The 25,455-nt window shown below is 45.3% G+C and overlaps 1 protein-coding gene across 3 annotated transcripts in view; it reads left to right on the top strand.

Moving 5' to 3' along the window:
* Nucleotides 1-8,468: 8,468 nt before the first annotated feature.
* Nucleotides 8,469-25,455, top strand: part of LOC126281893 (myrosinase 1-like) — a 114,590-nt gene continuing 97,603 nt past the window's right edge. For all 3 annotated transcript variants that reach the window (XM_049981209.1, XM_049981210.1, XM_049981211.1), the window contains exon 1: nt 8,469-8,611. In XM_049981209.1, the coding sequence (XP_049837166.1) occupies nt 8,476-8,611 (136 nt within the window). In that variant the 5' untranslated portion in view covers nt 8,469-8,475. The remainder of the gene's footprint in view (nt 8,612-25,455) is intronic.

Here is a 25,455-nt window from a genome sequence, read left to right on the forward strand (position 1 = left end):
AATACACTTTCTAAGTATTATTGCAATCTGTTTATTGGCTAACAATACGAGCCCCTGACAACCAAGCCGTTCTGTGAAAACTGCACATCAATAGCTCTTTCCATTTCCACATATTTGCGGTGCAAGTTTAAGGTGGTTCACCCCGTATATAACTATTAAAAAGTGCTATATGGAGTGTCTGAATCATATACAGCAACGTTCCGATTGTGATGTGTAGATACTATTTGCAAATCCGTATTAGTAAGCAGTATTTGCATCGCCACGTAACAATAATAGCATATACTTGTTACGTAAGCGGCCAGCCGCGGTGGTCTCGCGGTTCTAGGCGCGTAGTCCGGAACCGCGCGACCGCTACGGTCGCAGGTTCGAATCCTGCCTCGGGCATGGATGTGTGTGATGTCTTAGGTTGGTTAGGTTTAAGTAGTTCTAAGTTATAGGGGACTAATGACCACAGCAGTTGAGTCCCATAGTGCTCAGAGCCATTTGAACCATTTTTTTTTGTTACGTAAGCTCTTAGGTTTGCTGAAGTGCTATGTACGCGAACTGTGTGATGTGTTATACACAGAGTGACACGGTTTGACAGCATTATGTCAGCAATATCAGTTTCTCGTTGATCCCTAACACCTTCCTGCTGCAATCAAATCATTTACAGCAAGTGAGATTGGGACGACAGATGACAATGTTCGTGTCTCCTACACTTGTAAGATGGGCCACTGTCAGTTCTGTTAGCACTTGGTCGCAATCCCCTGTGCTGTTTGTTTCTCCACCATACCGTCTGTGGTACGGTCTGTCCGTCACTGCTTGGTACTCTGTCGCACAAGTCGCGGTATTTACCATCAAACTTTTTTTTTTTTTTTGCTGATTATGATAGACGCCCTTAATTTATACATAGCGCACATGGGATTCACATACCATTTTACCTCACAAAACTACACCATAAATCCACATTTACGAAGCCAGTCTGCTTCGGTATCCATCTAAAGTTTTTTCTATGTGGAGTGTGGTGTTGAGTTGGAGGTGACATTTCATATATACAGCGACATCTAGGGTTATACTATACGATAAGACAGTTGGGATTGAGTATTTAACTTGTGTGACCTTCAGTTTTAGTGTAATGCTTACGTAATGCATATGGATTTCAAATCACAAGCCGAGGAGCGGGAACCAGTATAAGTAACCAACTTACAGATTTTATAAAGCGACCAGACACGTGACTGACCATGATATCACCTGGTTGGATATCTCTACAGAATGGATCACGTGTTCGTTCCTTGTGCAAGGCTGATTATTACCTGATGACTTGCGTCTTTCTTTCCAGCTACTGTGTTATGTAATATGATAACGTCACTTCGGCAATATTTGGTAATGCCTCGCCGCTACTGCTGCCGTAATCACGTTATTTTCAGTCTATTATGAAGTCGGTACCTTCGTTTCTGCAATCCGACCCCGTCACGCAGTGACTCTCGAATGCTGAGGTGCCACACCATGTAATGTTTAGAGCAATTTTGTGTCAGCCTTGTTTGTTGCAAGACCTAAAATGGACTATGTGGTCGAGGGCTTGAAAGTAAGCGTATATTCCAGCTGGGACAGTCTCATGGGGTTGCAGAATCTCTGCCTTTTCCGGTTGTCCTCCACTAATTTTTCTGTAGAACACGATGACTTCCACATCTACGTCTATATAACTATGCGTTATGGAGATATCATCAATTTAACAAATTTTGTGGCATCTGTTTACCATTTATAGCAATGGAAGATATCACACAAAGTCTTGGGTTAGGCTTTAGGCGCATGATGATGATTCTTTGTGTCTGCAAGGCGTACGAATTCGAATTTTCGTAGTGATTTAGCTTATAATAACGATAAACATGTATTTTAAAGAATTATTCGGCAATATTTAATTCGTGCATGCAAAGTGTAAGACTTCACGCCTCTCACTGTTACCGTCTTTGGTCACGTGTTTGCAAGCTGCACACGTTATTCTGTTCTGTATGTAATACTGTAGTAATAAAAAAATCTTATTCTTTCCTTTCTTTTCTAATAACACAATTGCGTTCCGCGCCTGTCTGTAGTGGTGTAGTTGGTCACTGGTTTTTACTTACGGGAGCCATACTTTGCGGAAATGCCAATACACAGATGGAATACTCATTTTACGTATTTAACAACATGACCAACGTCGTTGACGTTTATTTTAGAATATTGTGAGCAACAAGATTGGTCAAATACCGTCTATAAAGCTTTTAGGGAAAATTCTGACTAAAAACTGCTCTTATTTACATGGCTTACGATGGGTTTGTGTCATACATAATTATAGTAAGAATTGGCAATGAATAACTTCGTTTATAACGTTTCGAGTGAATAACACGATGCTTTGTCTTTGCTCCTCCTAAAATGGTACTTGAGAATTTTAACTGCTGGAGTATGTACTTTGAGGGTGTCTTGTATGTAGGCCTAATTAGTTAAATTGAGGCAATCTATTTGCATGCTTAGGTAGCGCGTATTTTTTCTGCTGTTACAAGTGTTTTCAGTGTAGTTTTACATCAACTTGTTAGGCTTACCTTGTAAAATGTTGGGACATATACTTAAGACGTTTGGAAGCAGTAATCTGACGAAAATATGTATATATAGAAATTAACTCTTTGGATTGCAGAAGTTTTTTTGCAATATTGTGACATCTAACACCGTTTTTTCATGTATTAACCTCTACTAAGAAAGTAACCGTCGCACTTTTTCGAGTTGCAGACGTATTTTGTTATACATTTTATAACGTTTGCAACGTCTTAAACGCAGAGAATAATTAATTTACAACCCTATAAAGTTTTCTAATTGTAGTTTTGTGACATCTCATTAACTGATTGAATCTTGCAGCGGTTTACCATGCATTAACCTCAAAATATTGCACTTATTGCCTGCCGACTATTTTGCAGACATTTTAGAATATTGCAGCACCTTAGCTGTGGAAAACAATTAGTTTATGACTCAAGATCAGATGTGTTTTATACTGTAGAGCCATCTGTTGGTAACGGTGAGAACGGTGAGAATGGTACAAATAAGGAAATGTTGGATTTTAATTATTTATAACGAAATATGCTATCTGTTCGTTCCAAAATCCCGTGGTGATTATATGTAGCTTCAAGTGAAAGTTACCAATGTGAGGGCTGGTGAGCCAGTCCTTTAACGAACTCTTGGAAGTCAATAACGCAAGCGAGGGTAAAGAGCGGAATCACGGAGTGCGAAGTACAGCAGCGTGGATCGTAGAGGGCGGAGCATGGAGCTGGTGGATGAGGGCGCTTCATGCAAAATTTGCAGAACTGCGGGGGTGCTACGTGGCTGGATGTCGTATCTCCTGCAATAATCTTGAAGATAATAAAGTGCTGAGGCTGACGTCGGCGAAATATGACAACCACACTGCCTGAGCACTGCAATTGAAAACTCATCTTTAATACGACCCAAAAGGTCGTTTGAAGGGTGGCTCGTGCGCTACTTCTGATCTCATACCTGACAGCCCCCCCCCCCCCCACACACACACACACCGTGGCCCCAGGAGTAAAACCGCTGCGCCTCTCCAAAACACTGAGAGAATGGGACCTCTTACCTGATCCCCACTATACTCTCCGACGATTATTATAGGGGGAGAACAGACGATTCGTCGCCGGACTCCTTTCATCAGCACTCCATACTTGCCGGTCGTGGCTCTGCTACAAGCATAGCCAGCTGTGCTGCGGTGTCTGCGTCAGGATGTGCGTGGGAGGGTAACTCCTTAGGCCCGCCGGTGGTCCCCGACCAATGATGCGGAATTACGCAGAATGTTGTAGGGCTTTGTTCTCCGATAGCAGGCACGGATATGAAAGGGTTAGGACGTTCGTGGTGCACAATACAGCGACAAAACCTTGGAAACGACTGTGTCTGCCTTTACGTCCCCCACGCAGTCCAAAAACGGGCTGCTGTCACATCCGAATACTCCACAAGACTGGATGTTGCACAACTTGTCGGGCTGGCCGAGTAGAGAACCATAACCAGGCCCCTTTCAAACTGTCACGTGCTGTTAACGCTATCTCACACCAGTGCACGACACCTCATGTGTTTTTCACATGATCGCTCAGAATCTGAAACTGTTGATCCCCCTTTGAGCCGTGCTCTCTCCCAACTAAGCGTTTCCGTGAACTTCCCTGTCTACCGGTGTTTGGTTTCCCGCCCCTGTCGCGGTTACATCGTGGTTCTTCTTTCTTATACGTGTGGCAGCAGTGATGTGTATCGATATTTGCGCCGTGTAACATTTTTGGTTTGGTGCACATAGTTTCCAGCAAGGGAGTCAGGAGGGAGTCGGTCGGTTGTTGCGGACGAGGGAAGTTATCGCCGCGTGGTGCAGTATGCTGGGGCCGCTGGCAGCCCCTGCGCAGTGTCGGAGCGTGTGTGGAGCTGTCCGATCGCTACGAGCTTCGTGGTTCACCGACCCAGGACGTCACAGTTGAGTAGTGGTTTCAACTATCCAAGCCAAGTGTATTCATGTTGTGATGGTTCGCTTCGGTGGTTTGCTGTTGGGGAGGTTTCCTAGTGAGCAACACCGAGTGGTTCTACTGCTGAGATTTAGCCACCATGCGGTGCAATCAACTGTTACGGTCGACTACGATTTGAGTGCAGTAACACGTTAGGCAATACTGACCCTACGACTTATCTTAGAAGAAAGATTAAGGAAAGGCAAACCTACGTTTCTAGCATTTGTAGACTTAGAGAACGCTTTTGACAATGTTGACTGTAATACTCTCTTTCAAATACTGAAGGTGACAGGGGTAAAATACAGGGAGCGAAAGGCTATTTACAATTTGTACAGAAACCAGATGGCAGTTATTAGAGTCGAGGGACATGAAAGGGAGGCTGTGGTTGGGAAGGGAGTGAGACAGGGTTGTAGCCTCTCCCCGATGCTATTCAATCTGTATATTGAGCAAGCAGTAAAGAAAACAAAGGAAAAGTTCGGAGTAGGTATTACAATCCGTGGAGAAGAAATAAAAACTTTGAGGTTCGCCGATGATATTGTAATTCTGTCAGAGACAGCAAAGGACTTGGAAGAGCAGTTGAATGGAATGTACAGTGTCTTGAAAGGAGGATATAAGATGAACATCAACAAAAGCAAAACGAGGATAATGGAATGTAGTCGAATTAAGTCGGCCGATGCTGACGGAATTAGATTAGGAAATGAGACACTTAAAGTAGTAAAGGAGTTTTGCTATTTGGGGAGCAAAATAAATGATGATGGTCGAAGTGGAGAGAATATAAAATGTAGACTGGCAATGGCAAAGAAAGCGTTTCTGAAGAAGAGAAATTTGTTAACATCGAGTATTGATTTAAGTGTCAGGAAGTCGTTTCTGAAAGTATTTCAAATGGTTTGTGAGTAGGCTGTTTAAGTATTTTTATTGGTAACGCCACATAGCGCTCGGTATGAAAAATCGCTGGCTGTGGTGTGCGCAGTCTGTGCTTAGTTTGCATTGTTGTCTGCCATTGTAGTGCCGGGCAGCGGCAGCTGGATGCTAACAGCGCGTAGCGTTGCGCAGTTGGAGGTGAGCCGCCAGCAGTGGTGGACGTGGGGAGAGAGAAATTTGTAAGACTGGATGTCATGAACTGCTATATATATTATGAATATTAAGGTAAATACATTGTTTGTTCTCTATTAAAATCTTTCATTTGCTAACTATGCCTATCAGTAGTTAGTGTCTTCAGTAGTTTGAATCGTTTATGAACATTTTTGTGAGGTAAGTGATTTGTGAAACGTATAGGTTATTGTTAGTCAGGGCCATTCTTTCGTAGGGATTTTTGAAAGTCAGATTGCGTTGCGCTAAAAAATATTGTGTTTCAGTTTAAGCACAGTCTTGTAATAATAATTTTTTTAAGGGGACGTTTCAGGTTCAAATGGCTCTGAGCACTATAGGATTCAACTGCTGTGGTCATCAGTCCCCTAGAACTTAGAACTACTTTAACCTAACTAACCTAAGGACATCACACACATCCTGCCCGAGGCAGGATTCGAACCTGCGACCGTAGCAGTCGCACGGTTCCGGACTGCGCGCCTAGAACCGCGAGACCACCGCGTCCGGCTCTGAAAGTATTTGTATGGAGTGTAGCCCTGTATGGAAGTAAAACATGGACGATAAATAGTTTAGACAAGAAGAGAATAGAAGCTTTCGAAATGTTGTGCTACAGAGGAATGCTGAAGATTAGATGGGTAGATCACATAACTAATGAGGAGATATTGAATAGAATTGGGGAGAAGAGGAGTTTGTGGCGCAACTTGACTAGAAGAAGAGATCGGTTGTTAGGACATGTTCTGAGGCATGAAGGGATCACCAATTTAGTACTGGAGGGCAGCGTGGAGGGTAAAAATCGTAGAGGCAGGCCAAGAGATGAATGCACTAAGCAGATTCAGAAGGATGTAGTCTGCAGTAGGTACTTGGAGATGAAGAAGCTTGCACAAGATAGAGTACCATGGAGAGCTGCATCAAACCAGTCTCAGGACTGAAGACCACAACAACAAGAACAGTGGAATTTTCTGCCTAGTGGCCGTTAGTGTTCCGGTTACCTGCCCTGGCCACTAATGTCCTTTCCTCACCTGTTGTTGCTGTCCAACATGGTGTGTAATTTTGACAGCTAATACATACTCCATTGTGGATTATGACGTTTGTAACATTGCCAGTTCGAGTTTTCATGTACTGATTGATGGGAAAGAAGTCGTTGTGTCGGTCGGTCCGTAGCTGTCCCCTGGTTGGGTTCCAACGGATCAAGTGTAGTTGGGATCACCGCCTGTCTCACCTAAGTGAACGAGGGCAGATCGACCTCCCTGGAGGCCTTCTGAGTGCCACCGGTTTTTTATTATCTGTTGTCAGCTATTTTAAATTTTAGGCTTATGGTTATCTGTCTGTTTTCTTAAAATTTTGCAGAAGTAATTTCTAAATTTATCTTTCAAGCTTAAACACTGCGGCCTTCTGCCTTTAAAGATTATGGTAATATATTTTAAAATTTTGGAATTTAATTGTGGCCCTCAGCCATTTGTATTGCATTTAGTGTGTGTTGTTTCTTTAATTAATTTATTGCTATCTTAATTGGATTTTATCTTGTTAAGATTTCTTGTTGGAGGCCTTCAGCCGTGAAAGAGTTGCATTCGATAAAAGTTCGGCTACGTGCCGCTTTGGTTATTAAATTAAAATAAATGACAATTAGAAGCAGAAACTGACCTCAACCCTTGGCCCATTCCACAATCCTATTCACTGTTTTGCCCAGCGAGTTTAGCGGGCGTGTCACCCTTATATAGCCAACCATACCGACAATGTCACTTATCGAGCGAAACTAACGCGTTCTGGTTGTCATTCTCTTTATCACAGAGAATTGCAACTCGGGTCACTTATACATGACGGCGATGTGTATATGTACTTATTCACACTGACATCAGACTACATCTACTGAGTACTCATTTGTTTTTTGTAAGCAGTGTAGAATCACCTCAGCAGGTGCACGTCATATTATGGGTGCCAGAAAGACCATTCCCTCAGCACATGATGAAACAAACAAAACATGCAGATTAGTACTTTGCATTAACAATCAACTCATACATATCCTAATTCTCCGATAAATCATTGTTAATAGTACACTATTAATCTTTTCTCCTTTAAGCTTTCACTTTTAAACTACCACATTTACTCGGATTACGAAAAAGGTGGTGCAATGCTCAAGAAACATATTTTTTATGCATTTCGTTCCACCACAAAATATGTGTTTATCAATTTTCAAATCATTCAGTTTTCAAAAAAAGGGAGTAGCGGCGGTCCTCAGGCCGAGGACAGGCGAATACTTCTGAAGCGACAGTGATGTGCCAGTAACATTTTTTGTCGGCAAGAACCTAGTCCTTTTCTCACAGAAAGTAAATTTCACTGCATTATTGTTATTTTCAAACCACGTGAAAAGCTTTAAAAATTCTTTATCCATCTTACATGAGCTCAAATATTAAAAATGAATATCCCGCATTAAAATACAGGAAATTTTACTTACAAAAGGACTGTTGTTATTCAGTTACCTACTCGCTATTCTGAAGCGCGTCTTCAGTTTTACTATACCTGGTGAAGTGTATTTGGAAACTGTGGCAAGTGGATTACTTATTTATATTTGATTTGAAAACGCAGACAAGTGGCATAGGCGAGGCTCAGTAAAGATCATTCCAGAAGAGGGTGATCTGGTTGAAGGTAAAAACCAAGTGACTCAGCATCACGTGATAAACTTATCAGTAACTTACCTCTCAAAAAATGGAAGCATCTTTATCTACTGATCTTGAAGACGGTCCTCGTAATGACACTGCATTTGTTTCGATAAAAATCGGTTAAGGTACCCTCTTCATGTCTTTCTTATCTGATAAGAGAACGGATGTTACACTTACAGTACCGAGATTAAAGACGTATATATACTAGCAGTTCCATGTGTTTTCTGCAGCCTGTGAAAATGATGTTACCAGCATTTTTTGCGGCCTTGTTAGCTGTTAGCCTTGCGCAAACAGCTGTCAACCAGTTCCCTGATGGTTTCCTCCTGGGAGCTGCCACCTCTGCCTATCAGATAGAAGGCGCCTGGAACGAGAGTGGTGAGTAAACTGCACTTATCATCACCAGAGTAGTTTATCTGAACACGCGTCATCGTCTTAGGTCAGCAAATTACTCAGTACATAAAGCAAAGCGAGAAAAGAATTTCGCTAGAGTGTTGAGAAGCAGATGGTACAATTCCAGCTTATTTGCCACAGACAAATGTTGCGTAGCCAATGGTAGAATTGTACTCCACAGAATGGTATTACTGTTCGCTTTGTAATGCTCAGTAATGAAGAAAATATTTTCTCATGAAAATGTGAAGACGTAGTAAGTACACTGCACCTATAACTGACCCACTGTGTAATTTGTTTTAAAGAATATGAGTTAACAGAAGGAAAGGAACTTCAGATTGGAATTTATTAGATTTATTGAATAGGTTTGAAATACACTCCTGGAAATTGAAATAAGAACACCGTGAATTCATTGTCCCAGGAAGGGGAAACTTTATTGACGCATTCCTGGGGTCAGATACATCACATGATCACACTGACAGAACCACAGGCACATAGACACAGGCAACAGAGCATGCACAATGTCGACACTAGTACAGTGTATATCCACCTTTCGCAGCAATGCAGGCTGCTATTCTCACATGGAGACGATCGTAGAGATGCTGGATGTAGTCCTGTGGAACGGCTTGCCATGCCATTTCCACCTGGCGCCTCAGTTGGACCAGCGTTCGTGCTGGACGTGCAGACCGCGTGAGACGACGCTTCATCCAGTCCCAAACATGCTCAATGGGGGACAGATCCGGAGATCTTGCTGGCCAGGGTAGTTGACTTACACCTTCTAGAGCACGTTGGGTGGCACGGGATACATGCGGACGTGCATTGTCCTGTTGGAACAGCAAGTTCCCTTGCCGGTCTAGGAATGGTAGAACGATGGGTTCGATGACGGTTTGGATGTACCGTGCACTATCCAGTGTCCCCTTGACGATCACCAGAGGTGTACGGCCAGTGTAGGAGATCGCTCCCCACACCATGATGCCGGGTGTTGGCCCTGTGTGCCTCGGTCGTAAGCAGTCCTGATTGTGGCGCTCACCTGCACGGCGCCAAACACGCCTACGACCATCATTGGCACCAAGGCAGAAGCGACTCTCTTCGCTGAAGACGACACGTCTCCATTCGTCCCTCCATTCACGCCTGTCGCGACACCACTGGAGGCGGGCTGCCCGATGTTGGGGCGTGAGCGGAAGACGGCCTAACGGTGTACGGGACCGTAGCCCAGCTTCATGGAGACGGTTGCGAATGGTCCTCGCCGATACCCCAGGAGCAACAGTGTCCCTAATTTGCTGGGAAGTGGCGGTGCGGTCCCCTACGGCACTGCGTAGGATCCTACGGTCTTGGCGTGCATCCGTGCGTCGCTGCGGTCCGGTCCCAGGTCGACGGGCACGTGCACCTTCCGCCGACCACTGGCGATAACATCGATGTACTGTGGAAACCTCACTCCCCACGTGTTGAGCAATTCGGTGGTACGTCCACCCGGCCTCCCGCATGCCTACTATACGCCCTCGCTCAAAGTCCGTCAACTGCACATACGGTTCACGTCCACGCTGTCGCGGCATGCTACCAGTGTTAAAGACTGCGATGGAGCTCCGTATGCCACGGCAAACTGGCTGACACTGACGGCGGCGGTGCACAAATGCTGCGCAGCTAGCGCCATTCGACGGCCAACACCGCGGTTCCTGGTGTGTCCGCTGTGCCGTGCGTGTGATCATTGCTTGTACAGCCCTCTCGCAGTGTCCGGAGCAAGTATGGTGGGTCTGACACACCGGTATCAATGTGTTCTTTTTTCCATTTCCAGGAGTGTAATTAAAACACTACTAAGAGCAATGCAAATAAAAATGCAAAGCATTTAATGATGAACGTCTACTTGGAACTACTTGTCACGAAAAAATAAACCAAATTCTTCCTAAATATTTATCACTGATTTCCTATTTTATCAACGATATTTAACGCTAAATCAAAAAGGGAATTTTTTTGTATTACAGTTCGTCTATCTTTGGCCCAATTACCTAGATTTGGCAAGACATGAACATAGCGTTAATTGGTAACAAAGAAATAGAGAACGTTGATTCTAAATATACAGCTAACAGATGTCTGGATGGGTTTAGCAGATTTTACAATCAATCTTTATAACGATAAGCATCAAAATACCAAAACATTCCTAAATTAACAAACAAAAATGGAAGACAAGGAGGTAGCTTGGCTGTAGCATTTCGAGTATGGGGCAGAAAACAGTCAGAGGATACGTCAGCGCACTTAAAGAAGCCCTGGTGTGAGATATTCAGTGCGTACAGCTAATCTTATATCGTCACACGGACTGCACTGTAAGTTTAATGTTTGTGTTGCAAGCAGAACTAAAAGGAACATACACACTCAACGTTCAGCAAACAAACAGAATACCTAGAACGACTAGAGATATGACGTTCATATTTATAGGAAATGTACATTAGTATGTTCTGAAAAGATGATTAACATTTGAATCACGTTGGGCAGCGGGTTCAAGTTCAACATTGATATCGCGGCGCAACACCATCTACCGGTAAAGGAAGTCTTCGGCTCTCGTTGTCGCTATAAACCGAAGGTAATGGATCAGTTTGATTTGAGTAGACATGCTGGATGCCTCGCAGAAGTATGCGCGAATCGTACCGTCAAGTCATTGAGTTTGAATCAGGGCGCATATTGGCATGAGGGAATGAGATGCATCTATCTGGAAAGTTGCTCTACTCGTGTAGGAAGAAGATTTCGACAGTGCAACGAGTGTGTGCAGATTTGTTCACGGAAGGCCACAGAACACGACGAGATGGGTCACGTCGCATCATCCAGACCACCTCCCGAAAAGATTGACACCTCGCGCGAAAAAAATGGCTACGAGCACTATGGAACTTAACATCTGAGGTCATCAGTCTCCTAGACTTAGAACTACATAAACCTAACTAACCTAAGGACATCACACACATCCATGCCGGAGCAGGATTCGAACCTGCGCCCGGAGCAGCAGCGTGGTTCCGGACTGAAGCGCCTAGAGCCGCTCGACCACAGCGGCCGGCGCACGCCTCGTAATAAATGGCATTGCAGGACAGATCTGCGTCCTCCTCGGCTCTAGTGCAACAGTCAAACAGTTTAACACATTGTACACTACCAGGGACGAAAGTCCGTCGCTTTTTATTACGGCATTGGTTACGTGCTCATGTCCACTTCTCCGACTGCCTTTGGCGGATGTGCAGAAACATGCTAGACAGCAATTCTGTATGGAGCGACGTCACTAGGGACAGGAATGGCATCAGACAGCGTTTTGGGGCGAATTCAGGATCTCCTTGTTTGAAATTGATTGCAGCATTTTGGTTTGTCACAGACATGGGGAGTGGCATCAGAGTGCCTGCATTCGCACAAGATTTACAGCGCCGGCGTAAGGCCCTATGACGTGGGGTGCTATCGGGTACAACCGAAACTTACAGTTGGTGAGTGTCCAGGAAACTGTGACCACCGTGGCCTATGTGAATGGCACTGATGAAGAGTACTGGAGATGCCCGAACATGAAATGTAATGCGGAAGCTTTTAAAATCGGAATTGATCATAATTTATCCTATCTTCTGTGTGACACAATCACAAAACGTTTTTATAACTGGATCTTCAGAAATTACAATGGAAAATATAAAAAAGAAATCAGCACAGAATTTAAAAACTGTACCTCTTCTTCTTGACAAAGCATTCTTCAAAATAAAATATGGTCGATACTCGTGGATGAGCAAGTGTTACCTGTAGTTTATGTAAGATACGTTACCACACTAATTCAAAGCTGAGGGACATGCACATGTATAGGTTACATAGCTTCTCTCTGCGGGCATAGGGCTACAATGCGCGTCATCTGCATGTAACTTAGAAACGTTTTGTAGATACAATTCTGCATATCAGTGTCACTGTTAACATATGAAAGATCTGCGAAATAGTATTTGATTTAATCCATATTTTGCAGCTATGAAAGCAACCATATGCAACGCAGGAAGCATGAATAATAGCGCTTTCAGTCACAATTTTGCTTTATTGAATTTCACAGTGGATTTCGGAGCCTGTCCATGCTCAGGTGTAAATCGTCTTGATGTGTTATTTTCTTGTGCTCTTGAGAGAGGTGATGTGAAATATATATTCCTGTTATGAGAAGGTTAGACGTAAGGTTTTATATTTCGCGAATGAAAAGACGATAACAGTGACAAACTTACCGGAAAAGCAGCTAAGAACATTTTTAACATTTTAATGCCAGCACAGATTGGTTTATCCTTTCTGTAAAGACGCATCACGTTACATTAAGGATAAATCAATGTTTGCTGTCATTAAATCGTTAAAAATGTTGTCCCTTGATTTTTCGGTAAGTTTATTATTTATTTTCAATGTTTTTCGTTATGTTGTCCGCCATTTGATTCGTGAAATAGAAAACCTAACAAACTTTCCCGTAACAGGAACATACTCGTACATTTCGCATCACCTCCCTCTAGAGTAGAAGTCAGTAATGTGTTAACACGATTTACAAGAGGTGACTGACCGACAGTGTCCGAAGTGTATCGTGTAATTCAATAACAAGTGATAAAATTGTGGCAGAAGACATCATTTAACGCGTTGCGTCTTCACGAATTCCCGCGGTCTATCAGTGAAGAATAGTATCAGTGTTTGTTGGTGCCTTGGCTTTGCCACTTGACCCACCATTCTAAGAAGAAGGCACACCGCACATTTCAACAGAGACTACGGTCCCATACTTCCAGAATCACTTTATGTACAGAGGGGTCTACCAACTGCGCCACATTCAGCTTCCACGTGCGCCACATACAAAATCCAAGGCGATCGAAACAGTTTCACGACTGGCACGCACAGTCCCTGCACAGTGGTCCACCAAGGTGGCGGGCATGACATCGACAGGCAAAATCCTATCACGCAGTCAGTTAAACGAAATCTGTCATACGTATCGCTGTAAGTAGCAGCAAAATAGGGAAATTTGGTAAGAGTCGAATCTGTACAGATCCAAACATCTTGCAGTTTTAAGGAACGAATTAAATCTTTAAAATCACCACCTTTCAGAATAATGTGTGGATTTCTGCATAACAAATAAACCACCTCTTTCTTATAAAACTGGGGACAGTCCAAAGTGCATCCGGTATCCGACGGTGCATAAAGGAGATTTAAAGGCTTTTCCATTATCCAGAATTCAATCCCTTCATTGGGAATTCCCCCTTAAAAAATAATAAACTCAATGTAAAAGCTAGGAAGAGGAAAGCGAATAGATTGTAGTTGTTTTAAGAATAAAAGATACGCACAGGAGTCGTAGATAAATTGGCGCAATGAATCGAGCCACTGTTCCCATTACATCCTATTAACATTCAAAGAAAGAAAGAGTAAGCCTGCATACTTTAACGACAAGAAACAAATTTCTATCTGCCGCCCATATTAATTACGTCATTAATATGTGTCAAGATCCACTGACGAATCAGAAGGTCAGGGGCTTACATCCCCGCCTCAAGAATCTTTATGTTTCTTCTTTTTACGAGCCACCGGGCGCTCAGGTTGGACACGTTGTTGACAGCGTCTACGAGGCAATACCGCAACGGCAGTTGGGGACATAGACGCTTCTGGAACATCAATCAAAGCAGTTGACAAACAAGGAGCCTCAAAGGCCCACTCCGCACTGTTGGATACCTGCAATTCATATTGATGAAGAGAAACGCCAGGCATCACAACATCTAGGTCGACAGATAGGATTCCATGGCCACCAATCGCCTCCAATGGAGTAAGAATGGTTGGTAATACCGGAGTCATCTGAATGGGTGACATCAAGGGAACAGATGATTTTAGCGGCACTCAATTTGCTGCTGTTGAATCATTCGAACATCAGAAGGCTCAACGACTTCCCCGCCTTCGAGTTCTTCTCGAGGAGTTCCCTCAACCGGTGAAAGAGTTCTAGGAGAAACAATAGAGACATCAGCAGAATTTTTCGTAATGCCATCAAGAATACCGGACTCACCACTACAAGACACATGAGTCGACAAGCTAAGTTCAGTGGCGAGGAGTAGATTTCGCTTGACAGTGCAATCGGTGCTGAGTAGACCAGCTTTCGTCACCATAAGGGAGCAATACTTCATTAGGTGAACTGTCGACAGCTTGCAGGGGGGACTGAATACTCGGACACTGATATAATCCCGTTCCGCATTTGTAAGAGGCTGAAAGGGAATTTGAGAACCATGAGGCAAAAGTTACCTCTCTACGTGTAGTGGATCCCAAAACTTAGCGAAAAGCCATGGCTATCAGAATTAAAAAAAGGCACTATCAATCTGATAAGATATTACATGAATGGTATCAACGAGCCAGCCATGAATCTCCAAAGATCCGTGCTACACGAAACGCTTGGATTTGTCGAAACTAAAACTTACTGTCTCAGTGTTCCTTTTCTCGGATCACACTTGGAACACACGGCGGACGTTATGAGCGCACTATGCCGCTAGCAACAGACACACACAACAACGTATAATATCAAACAGATTAGTTTTTAATCTCTTAGCGCGTTTTCGTCAATTGCACTTTACGGACGATCAACAGAGACACAAGGAAAGAAATCTAAACAGGTTCAAACAAAAATACTAGTAAATAACAAATGAATATTGGAACGGTACACGTCAGTGATTTAGGATAAACATTTCGCCTGACCTCAGATGTTAAGTTCCATAGTGCTCAGAGCCATTTGAACCATTTGAACTTATGTATATCTAACGAAAAGTAAACGCCTACTGAACTAATGTAACTTCCATTCGTGTCCAGCTTCATTTCAGTACTATTATGTTAAGACAATATTACTAAACTAATTGACCCCACGATGTTGGTTGAATGTTAAAGCCACTATGGATGGAACAGGGTGAGCATTGTATAAGAGAATATATTCACTAATACGGTGAAGTTCAAAAGGCACACAGAATACAGCTTTGTATGAGAGAACTAAGTGTTTCACATCGCGCATTATATTGACACGTCTACCAACCTAATCATCCACTTTCATACACCACACTATGGAAGAAACGAATTCGAGACAATCCTCATTTGTTGCATCGTGAATGAAAACGTTTTCACAAAGACGGTAAGGTTTGTAAGTCGTATTAGTTAACTGTACCTAAGAGTATTTAGTAGTCAATTTCTCGGTATTTTGCCCAGCACATTCACCCATTGTCACGCACCGCGACCAGACTACCTTACTAACACGATAACTGGATTCACAATATCCTTAAACATGTAAACATGTCATATCTAAAACGGTACTCATGCCTTCTCCCATGGCATATATTCTGACTCGCGCAAAGCCGGAATTCTCTATTAGTCGTGTATGTTTCAGAGCCTTGGTCTGAAGATGGTTATAACGATCGAGACCGCTTACAAACGTTATACATAAAATAAGTTTCAGATCTCGACTGTTACATTTTATTATTATATCAAGTGGAAGAACCTAGTATGTGTTTTCTTGTGACCAGAAAGGAAACTATGTAGATTTATGTTCAATACGTAATAAGAATCAGTTATCTTATCATAAATGTACAGGCATCATTTAGGACACAATGGATGTGTTCCATGCAGTGTTATATATCGTTGCAAGGAAGATTTTCCTTCAGTAACAAGAACAAAATATGTAGACTATGGGAAATCGATGCACACGCGTTTCACGGTTGCTAGTCTGCTTTTCAACGTTGCGTTTATAGAAGTCACACTTTTAGAGTAATGGCTGCAGAAACCGCTACCTGTGATGCCTAATATGTATCATTCCTAATTCGTAAACACTTTTGTGGGGTGCCTGCGTACGTTTATCAGCAACATTGATGAAAATTGGAGAAGCCAGGTGGTTTACCTCAGGAAAACGTCCTTTAAATAGAAGCCGTGTGCTTGTGGCCCATTTCTGCGATATCACAAACGAACATCGAGACAATTATCGCTTGACTGCTGGAAATCGAAACACATGCTTACATACGGATTAACAAATGCGTCAATGCCATGTACGTGGACCACATTCATCTCGCTGTAATCTTTCAATAGAAATATTCGGCTAAAAAGACCCTAAGTAAACATGAACTTCTAAATACGCCTATGAGATAATTTAACAACGCCTTCACAATGCTTTGTCTCTCTAATGTCAGGACTCGTAAAAGTAGACTAAATGAAGGGTGCAGTAAAACACATGCTTGGGAATGTATTCATTTCTGCTTCCACTACTACCGAGCGAGGTGGCGCAGTGGTTAGCACACTGGACTCGCATTCGGGAGGACGGCGGTTCAATCCCGTCTCCGACCATCCTGATTTAGGTTTTCCGTGATTTCCCTAAATCGCTTCAGGCAAATGCCGGGATGGTTCCTTTGAAAGGGCACGGCCGATTTCCTTCCCCATCCTTCCCTCACCCGACCTTGCGCTCCGTCTCTAATGACCTAGTTGTCGACGGGACGTTAAACACTAATCTCCTCCTCCTCCACTACTGACGTATGCTGGGTGGTGGCTATTTCAGGTGGAAAAATTTCCGAATTTGCTATTCTCTAGCGGGGAATTTCTATTCCGTGGCCGAGATTTACGAAGATCAGAAATTTATTTGCGCGTAGCAGCTTACCCCTTCATCGCACCGAAACTTTAGGGAAAGTCTTCCCTGCGGACAATATAGAGTAACGCTAGCGGAACGAAGGCTTCTCCCCGTGCCAGCCGCGGTGGTCTTAAGGCGCGCAGTCCGGAACCGCGCGACTGCTACGGTCGCAGGTTCGAATCCTGCCTCTGGCATGGATGTGTGTGATGTCCTTAGGTTAGTTAGGTTTAAGTAGTTCTAAGTTGTAGGGGACTGATGACCTCAGCTGTTAAGTCCCATAGTGCTCAGAGCCATTTTTTCTCCCCGTGATTTACGTGACTATCGCCTTTGCAGTGAATGGTACGTGTCTTCCGGAAACCTGTTGGCCTCCAGTCTCGCACAGAACGTGCCGTTCCTTCTTTCTGCCTTTGCTATTCTATGTCCGCCGCCGTAACTGAGTGGCCAGCGCGCCTGAGTGCCACGCAGCGATCACGGGTTCGATTCTCGGCCACGTCGAAGATTTTCTCTGCTCAGGGACTCGGAGTTAAGTTGTCCTCATCATCAGCAAGGAAGTCTCCCAATGTGGCTTCAGCTGCAAAGACTAGCTCAACTCAGTGGACGAACTTCCCCAATTGGGAACTCCCAGTAATCATTGCCATACGAACATTTCATTTACTGAGTTTGTATGATTAATGTAAATTACTCCTTTCTCTTCGGATGACTTTCCGAAAGATGCTATCCACGGGCATTATTCATCTACACATCTATCTTATACACCGAGGTGACAAAAGTCAAGGAATACCTCCTACTTTCTTGTCGAACCTCGTTTTGCCCGGCGTAGACCATCAACTCGACATGGCATGGACTCATCCGTCGTTGGAAGTCCCCTGCAGAAATATTGAGCTATGCTGCTTCTATAGACGTCCACAATTGCGAAAGATTTATCGGTCGAGGATTTTGTGCACGAACTGACCTCTCGATTAGGTCCTATAATTGTTCGATGGAATTCAACTCGGGAGATCTGGTTAGCCAAGTCACTCGTTCGAACTGTTCAAAATGTTCTTCAAACCAATCGAAAACAATTGTGGCCGACAATCCGGAAACCGCGGGACTGCTACGGTGGCTGGTTCGAATCCTGCCTCGGCCATCGATGTGTGTGAAGTCCTCAGGTTAGTTAGGTTTAAGTAGTTCTAAGTTCTAGGGAACTGATGACCACAGATGTTAAGTCCCATAATGCTCAGAGCTATTTTTGAATTGTGGCCGGGTGACAAGTTTGGAAGTAAGAAGTCCATGAGTGGCTGCAAGTGGTCTCCAAGTAGCCGAGCATAACCATTTCCTGTCAGTGATAGTTTGTGTTGCACCAGAAAACCCAGTCCATTCCATGTAAACACAGCGGAGCGCAATATAGTGGCACCTCCAGTTTTTGCAGTGCCTTGTTGACAACCTGAGTCCATGGCTTCGTGAGGTCTACTCCAACGCGATCCCTCCGATCAGCTCTTGCCAACTGAAATTTTGGAAATTTGTGGTAAGGTCTTATGGGACCGAACTGCTGAGGTCATCGGTCCCTAAGCTTATACACTACTTAATCTAACTTACACTAAGGACGACACACACACACACACACACACACACATGCCCGAGGGAAGACTCGAACCTCCGACGAGAGCAGCCGGGCGGATCGTGACAAGACCGCGCGGCTTTACCAAGTGAACACGCAACTGTTCTGAACAGAGCACAGTTTTGCAGTTGTCTAGCGTCCGACCCTTATGATAACTCTCGTGCTGGCTACTAGGGGAGGCACCATCGAGTGGAAGTCGCGACGGTTACAAACAAGGAAGAAGTTGCGATGGCAAGATTCCAAAATGATGTGTTCAAAACGCTTTCAGATTAATAAGACATTTTATTTCTAAAACGAAAAGAAGCATGAAGTGGCTTCCTGTGCCTCCTACATGCAATTGCTAGTCGCAAAATGCAAGGTAAGTATGGTCTCCGTATTATTTAGTAATGACGTTCTCGAAGACTGCGACCGAACCAGGGTTCGGCCATTGGGAGCCGCAATTCGGACCGACACCGAGCCCCCAGCGGCGCCCCGTCGTCTGTCCTGCGTTCCGAGGAGGTCACTCAGTGAGAACACATCAGAAAATTGCGTCCGCCCTCTTCCTACGCCGGTCCAGTGAAAAACGGGGAGGGCGACTACGACGACGACGGCGCTGTCGATTCCATAGCGGGCGCCGGAAGGAGCGCCACGAAGTTGAGCTGCTGCTGTGGCGATGGCGATTGGTCCATCTCTGTCAGTTACGCAGGCGGTGCCGAAGAGGCCCAATGGGATGGCCGCGCAGGGGGCAATATGCCGCTGCAGTGTCAGTCTGGGGACAGAAAATGTGCGGAAAAGTCTCGCAAGGACGAATCACGTTCTGATTGCGGCGCAGCAACCCAGCAGGACCTCGAATTGAATACGAGGGTTGCCAAGAAAGTAATGCTCCTCCTTTATTTCTGTAACAATTATACACACGAAAGGATGGTGTTTTACCTACACATCCTATTGTACCACGTAATCTGCATCCCGTTCTGTGGCCTCACTCCAGCGCGAAACGAGGGCGTGTGTGCCCTGTCGGTACCAATGCTTGTCCTGGGGGCGGAGCCAGTGCTTCACTGTGTGAATCACCTCCTCATCGTCCTCAAAATATCTGCCCGACTCGTAATGCGACTGACCTCGCCAATGACGTCAGCTCGCTGCAACATGTCAGCCGTGACAGACGTGGTTGATCTCCCCGACCGCTGTAAGCCGTGGACCTCCGCCGAACGGCCGGCCGCTGTGACCGAGCGGTTCTAGGCTCTTCCGTCCGTAACCGCGCTGCTGCTACGGTCGCAGGTTCGAATCCTGCCTCGGGCATGGATGTGTGTGATGTCCTTAGGTAAGTTGGGTTTAAGTAGTTCTAAGACTAGGGGACTGATGACCTCAGATGTTCAGTCCCATAGTGCTTAGAGGCATTTGAACTATTTGAATCCGCCGACCGGACTTCTTATGACCTCACCCTCCATTCCCAGCGACTAACGTAATTCTGTCGACAGCAGATGCTTTACCCAAGCGTTTGTGAATATTCCAAAATGATTCACATGGCTCTAAGCACTATGGGACCTAACATCTGAGGTCATCAGTCCTCTAGAACTTAAAACTACTTAAATCTAACTAACCTCTCACATCCATGCCCGAGGCAGGATTCGAACCTGCGACCGTAGCGGTCGTGCGGTGTCAGACTCAAGCGCCTTGAACCGCTCGGCCACACCGTCCGGATATGAATATTCCCCACAGTTGGTTTTTCTGCAGTGAGAAATTCAATGACGACACATTGCTTGTAACGTACATCACCTACAGACGCCGTTTTGAAACTGTCCTGAAGCTACTCTATGTGTCGGAAGTGCCGGAAATTTCGCGCTCACTCAGGAGGCTTTAAATAATAGATACGTAACGTTTCGCATTCGTAGCATTGTTTTCAGATGAGAAAAGAATTGCTGTGTATTACTTTCTGGGCAATCGTCGTACATGCAAGCGGCTAAATCTCGAAGAATCGCTCCTCGCTCCAGGCGCCTGGTGCGACCAAAAGCTCTGAAAAGAATAGAATCATTACGCGCTAAGCGATGCTTGGGAAGCGTGGGAGGGGCCGTGCGCTGCGGTGGGTGCAGCAACTGGAGCACCGCGCGGTGGCACCGCCTATGCAGGAGCTCCACCGGCGGCGTCCAGTCGCGGGCTGGGGAGCGGTACGTAGCAAGGAAGAGTAGCGGCGCTTGCTCCCGTGTGTGAGAGGCACGTAGTTTGTCCACCTGTTGCTTGAATACACGCACATATCGCTCAGCCTTTCCGTTCCACTAAGGATGAAACGCGTTGGTAAAGTGAGTGATGCCATATGCTGTATAAAACAGTCCTGAGCCGTAAACTGTGGTCTGTTGCAGCGGATGGCCACTTGTTGCGACTTCTGCAGTACTTGTTAGCAGCAGACACAGTGGCTGCGCCAAAGACTGAGACGGCGTGGAGTTTTACAATCATTTATTGAACTTTCTTTACAATTTCTCCCTCGTCGTCGCTGCCCAGCCGTGCAGACCCCTCCTCCTGGCTGCTGCTGCGTAGATCCTCCGCCAATGCGCGCAACGCGCCGCCGCTGATCGCTCTCGGGAGCCTCAGGCCACCAGTGCTCCGCTGAAGCCAGGATGCCCTGTGGTTGAGATGAACTGGTCGCCTCTCGGCGCCCCAGTACGGGCACGCCCACGGAGCCGCGTTGCCGAGAGGTCAGCTGGCGACGCCTGCTGCACCGGCGGCTGGGAAGCCGTCAGTCGCGAAGTCCGGGCGTCAGTCCCCGGCGGCGCCTGCGACCGAGACCGCGCTGCGGCCGGTCTTGCTGGAAGTTCTCGCTGTAGTTAGTCAGCCATGGTGACGACCGAACTCGGGCCGACCTCCAGAGCTGAAGTTGACATCTGGCGACGAACGGATGACTCCTGCGAGCTGGAACAGACTTCCGGAATCGTCACCTACGAAGATTGAACATTCGGACACGGACCACGTCCGTCCTCAGATCTGAACTGCTTCCTAATGGCTTCCGTCCGTTGCTGCCTGCGCTCCACTATTTATATCCGGCAGGACGAAGTTTTTTACCCTCGGTGGCAGCTTCTTGTTATTACTCCCTCAGTATATTGCAGCGTAACGTAGCGTGCTGGTCTCACTTCCCCTTACTCAGCACTCTCCAGGCTTCGCTCGGCGCTCAGTCTGTGTGCGTTCTTGCGTCAGTCTGTTGGTAGACTGCTGCTGGGAGCAAGGCTATCTGTGCCGCGCTTACTTCGCAACGCCACGCTCGCCGGCTGCCCCTGTTTTGCCATTCTCCACTGCATGAAGCAAAACTAACTACATGTGGCCGCAAAACAACACATCAGGCAAACATTCCAAGGAAAAAAAAATACATAACAAAGTCTCAATCGCACTACGCATCTAGTCCAGTTCACGTGTACTACAAACGGATATTTGGTGAAAGAGTCCACAACAATAAGCCAACAAGTGTTTCAAAAGGAACTAGCAAAGTCAATATGTGCTCGTTGCCGCGTCGCGTGAGGCTTCGGTCAAGCTGAAAACGTTTGTAACGGCCCGATAGAGTTTCAGCACAAGCGGGACACTGTGACGTCATTTGTTCAGTGTGTGCGTCCATGCCCGGCCTAGGACAGTGGCAACGCGTTAGTTGTTTTGTGCGTACGCTTCCCCAATGTCGTTGGTGGAGCAATCGCAACACATTTTTTGCAACACTTTAGGCATAATCACACTTTGTACAGTCATTTTGTAATAAAACCACACTGTGCTGGACTGAGAGGCTATATCGGCGATTAGAATGTCGGCGCACTAAAGAATTGTGAATGTTTTTCCCTGAAATGGGCCAAGTAGTACATGTGTAGTGCAACAAAATGTTCAATTCAGGGTCTGCTTCTGTGGTCTGTACAATTTTTCTATAGTGCAGTGGAGGAGTCTGTAGAAGTTCAGTGTCCTCTGCATCGATCTGACAACAAGATGCGGCAGCAGCGTCGAACTCAAACTCAGGAACAACAGGAGGGCGAGAAGAGGCGTCAACATTTTCATGCTTGGACGTGGGCCGACAGGAAATTTCGTTCTGATCCTGTGACAATAACAAAGCCCACCGTTCTGGCTCCTGAGCCGTGTGTGGTGGAACAGGTTTCTACGCATGAGACAAAGACTGAAGTGGCTTAAGGTCCGCCACTAGTTAAAACTTACAACCAAACAAATAATGCTGAAACTTTCTCACGCCATAGATAACAGCGAGCGCTTCCTTCTCGCTTTGGGTATAGATACATATAGTTTCGGTCAATAACTTGGAAGTGAAAGCGATTACCTGTACTGTGAACTAAATCTGTGCGAGAGTACAGCTCTGGTTCTGTACGAGGAAGCGTCCACCGCCAAAACCAAAGGCTTTGCGGGATCGAAATAAGCAAAGTACCTTTCACTCAAGTAAGGCATTTTTAAATTTCTGTAATGGGTTCTGACAATCTTTGGTCCAAACAAAAGACACACTCTTCCGCCACAAATGTTGCAACGGAGCCGCGATCTGGGCTGCATTGGGAATAAACTGGATGTGTTATATCAACTTTCAGTGAATTCGCTGTAATTCCGTCACGTTCCGCAGGGCAGGGAGGTCCCAGATGGGCAGCAAATGTGGTTGAAGGGGATGAACACCTTGGCCACTTAGAACATGGCCGAAGTACTGGATTTCAGTCTGAAAAAAGGCACATTTGTCCAGGTGACACTTGAAACCTGCAGCTGACAGTACTCAAAAAATGGTACGAAGGTTACTGATACGTTTCTCCAGTGTACGTCCCGGTAGTTTGGACAGAATGGAACTTTTGCAGCAGCGTTAGGATATGGCAGGCGTGGAAGCGCTGCCCGGGTAAACGCACAAAATTTGAACAATTCGACATGTGTGTTGACTTCAGACACTTTCTGAGCCTCCTCATGTAGCGGAATTTGCAAATACACAAATTGTGACCTGCAGTGAGCCTCTCCATTAATTCCTCACGCCGAGGCAACGGAGTTGTTGTTGTCTTCAGTCCTGGGACTGGTTTTATGCAGCTCTCCATGCTACTCTATCTTGTACAAGCTTCTTCATCTCCCAGTACTTACTGCAACCTACATCCTTCTGGATCTGCTTAGTGTATCCATCTCTTGGTCTCCCTCTACGATTTTTACCCTCCACGCTGCTCTCCAATGCTAAATTTGTAATCCCTTGATGCCTCAGAACATGCCCTACCAACCGGTCCCTTCTTCTTGTCAAGTTGTGCCACAAACTCCTCTTCTCCCCAATCCTATTCAATACCTCCTCATTAGTTATGTGATCTATCCATCTAATCTGCAGCATTCTTCTGTAGCACCACATTTCGAAAGCTTCTATTCTCTTCTTGTCCAAACTATTTATCGTCCATGTTTCACTTTCATACATGGCTACACTTTAAGAAACGATTTCCTGACACTTAAATCTATACTGGATGTTAACAAACTTCTCTTCTTCAGAAACGCTTTCTTTGTCATTGCCAGTCTACATTTTATATCCTCTCTACTTCGACCATCATCAGAGATTTTGCTCCCCAAATAGCAAAACTCCTTTACTACTTTAAGTAATTACTGTTTGTTTATTCACAGTGGATTTAAAGTCAACAAGAAGGCGAAGTCTTCCAGAAGGCTTTGGTAGGATTACTAAGGGAGAAGCCCATTGACTAGCTTTGACCGGAGCAATAGCGCCACAGTCTTGTCTTTCTTTAAGTTCAGTTGAATCTGTCTCTTAATTTCGAGGGACAAGATGCACCCAAAAAAACGTAGGCTACACATTGTCCTTCATAGTTATGTGCGGCAAAAAATTGTTTGCTCTGCTAAGTCATTCGGAAAACAAATCAGGAAACTTCTCAATCAAAAAAATGGCTCTGAGCACTATGGGACTCAACTACTGTGGTCATCAGTCCCCTAGAACTTAGAACTACTTAAACCTAACTAACCTAAGGACATCACACACATCCATGGCCGAGGCAGGATTCGAACCTGCGACCATTAGCAGTCGCGCGGTTCTGGACTGAACGCCTAGAACCGCCCGGCCACCACGACCGGCCTTCTCAATCAATTGAGTAACACTTGCTTTTGGGCTGAGAGCAGATACGGAAAGTACGAAAACCAAACAAATCAAATGAATCTAACACAGTCTCGCGAATTCAAAATTGCAAAAGTCACTGTTTTGACGCGAAACTGGAATGTGGCAGACAAGCTACATGTACCTAGAACTGGAAAGTTCTGACCGTTATAAGCAGTACATTGCATGCAAGATATTGTCGACTGCGCCGAGTCCAAGTCTTCGTAAGTGGCACGATTAAGCAATGTAACGGAAGCGCCGCCGGCCATAGTGGCAGTGCGGTACTGGACGCTACAGTCTGGAACCGAGCGACCGCTGCGGTCGCAGGTTCGAATTTTGCCTCGGGCAGGGATGTGTGTGATGTCCTTAGGTTAGTTAGGTTTAATTAGTTCTAAGTTCTAGGCGACTGATGACCTCAGAAGTTAAGTCGCATAGTGCTCAGAGCCATTTTTGAACGGAAGCGCCAGTGTTTTACTGAAGTCGCACACAGCGTCTGGCAATGACTAACTTCACAAACAGTTTCTTTGACTGTAGTTGCACAGCACTTGGGTGGGGTGAAGGCACGTCCTGAATTTGGCCACTACTAGAACCGGTAGCTGGGTTAGTAA

The sequence above is a fragment of the Schistocerca gregaria genome, chromosome 7 (assembly GCF_023897955.1).
Source record: "Schistocerca gregaria isolate iqSchGreg1 chromosome 7, iqSchGreg1.2, whole genome shotgun sequence".
Classification (NCBI taxonomy): Eukaryota; Metazoa; Arthropoda; class Insecta; order Orthoptera; family Acrididae; genus Schistocerca; species Schistocerca gregaria.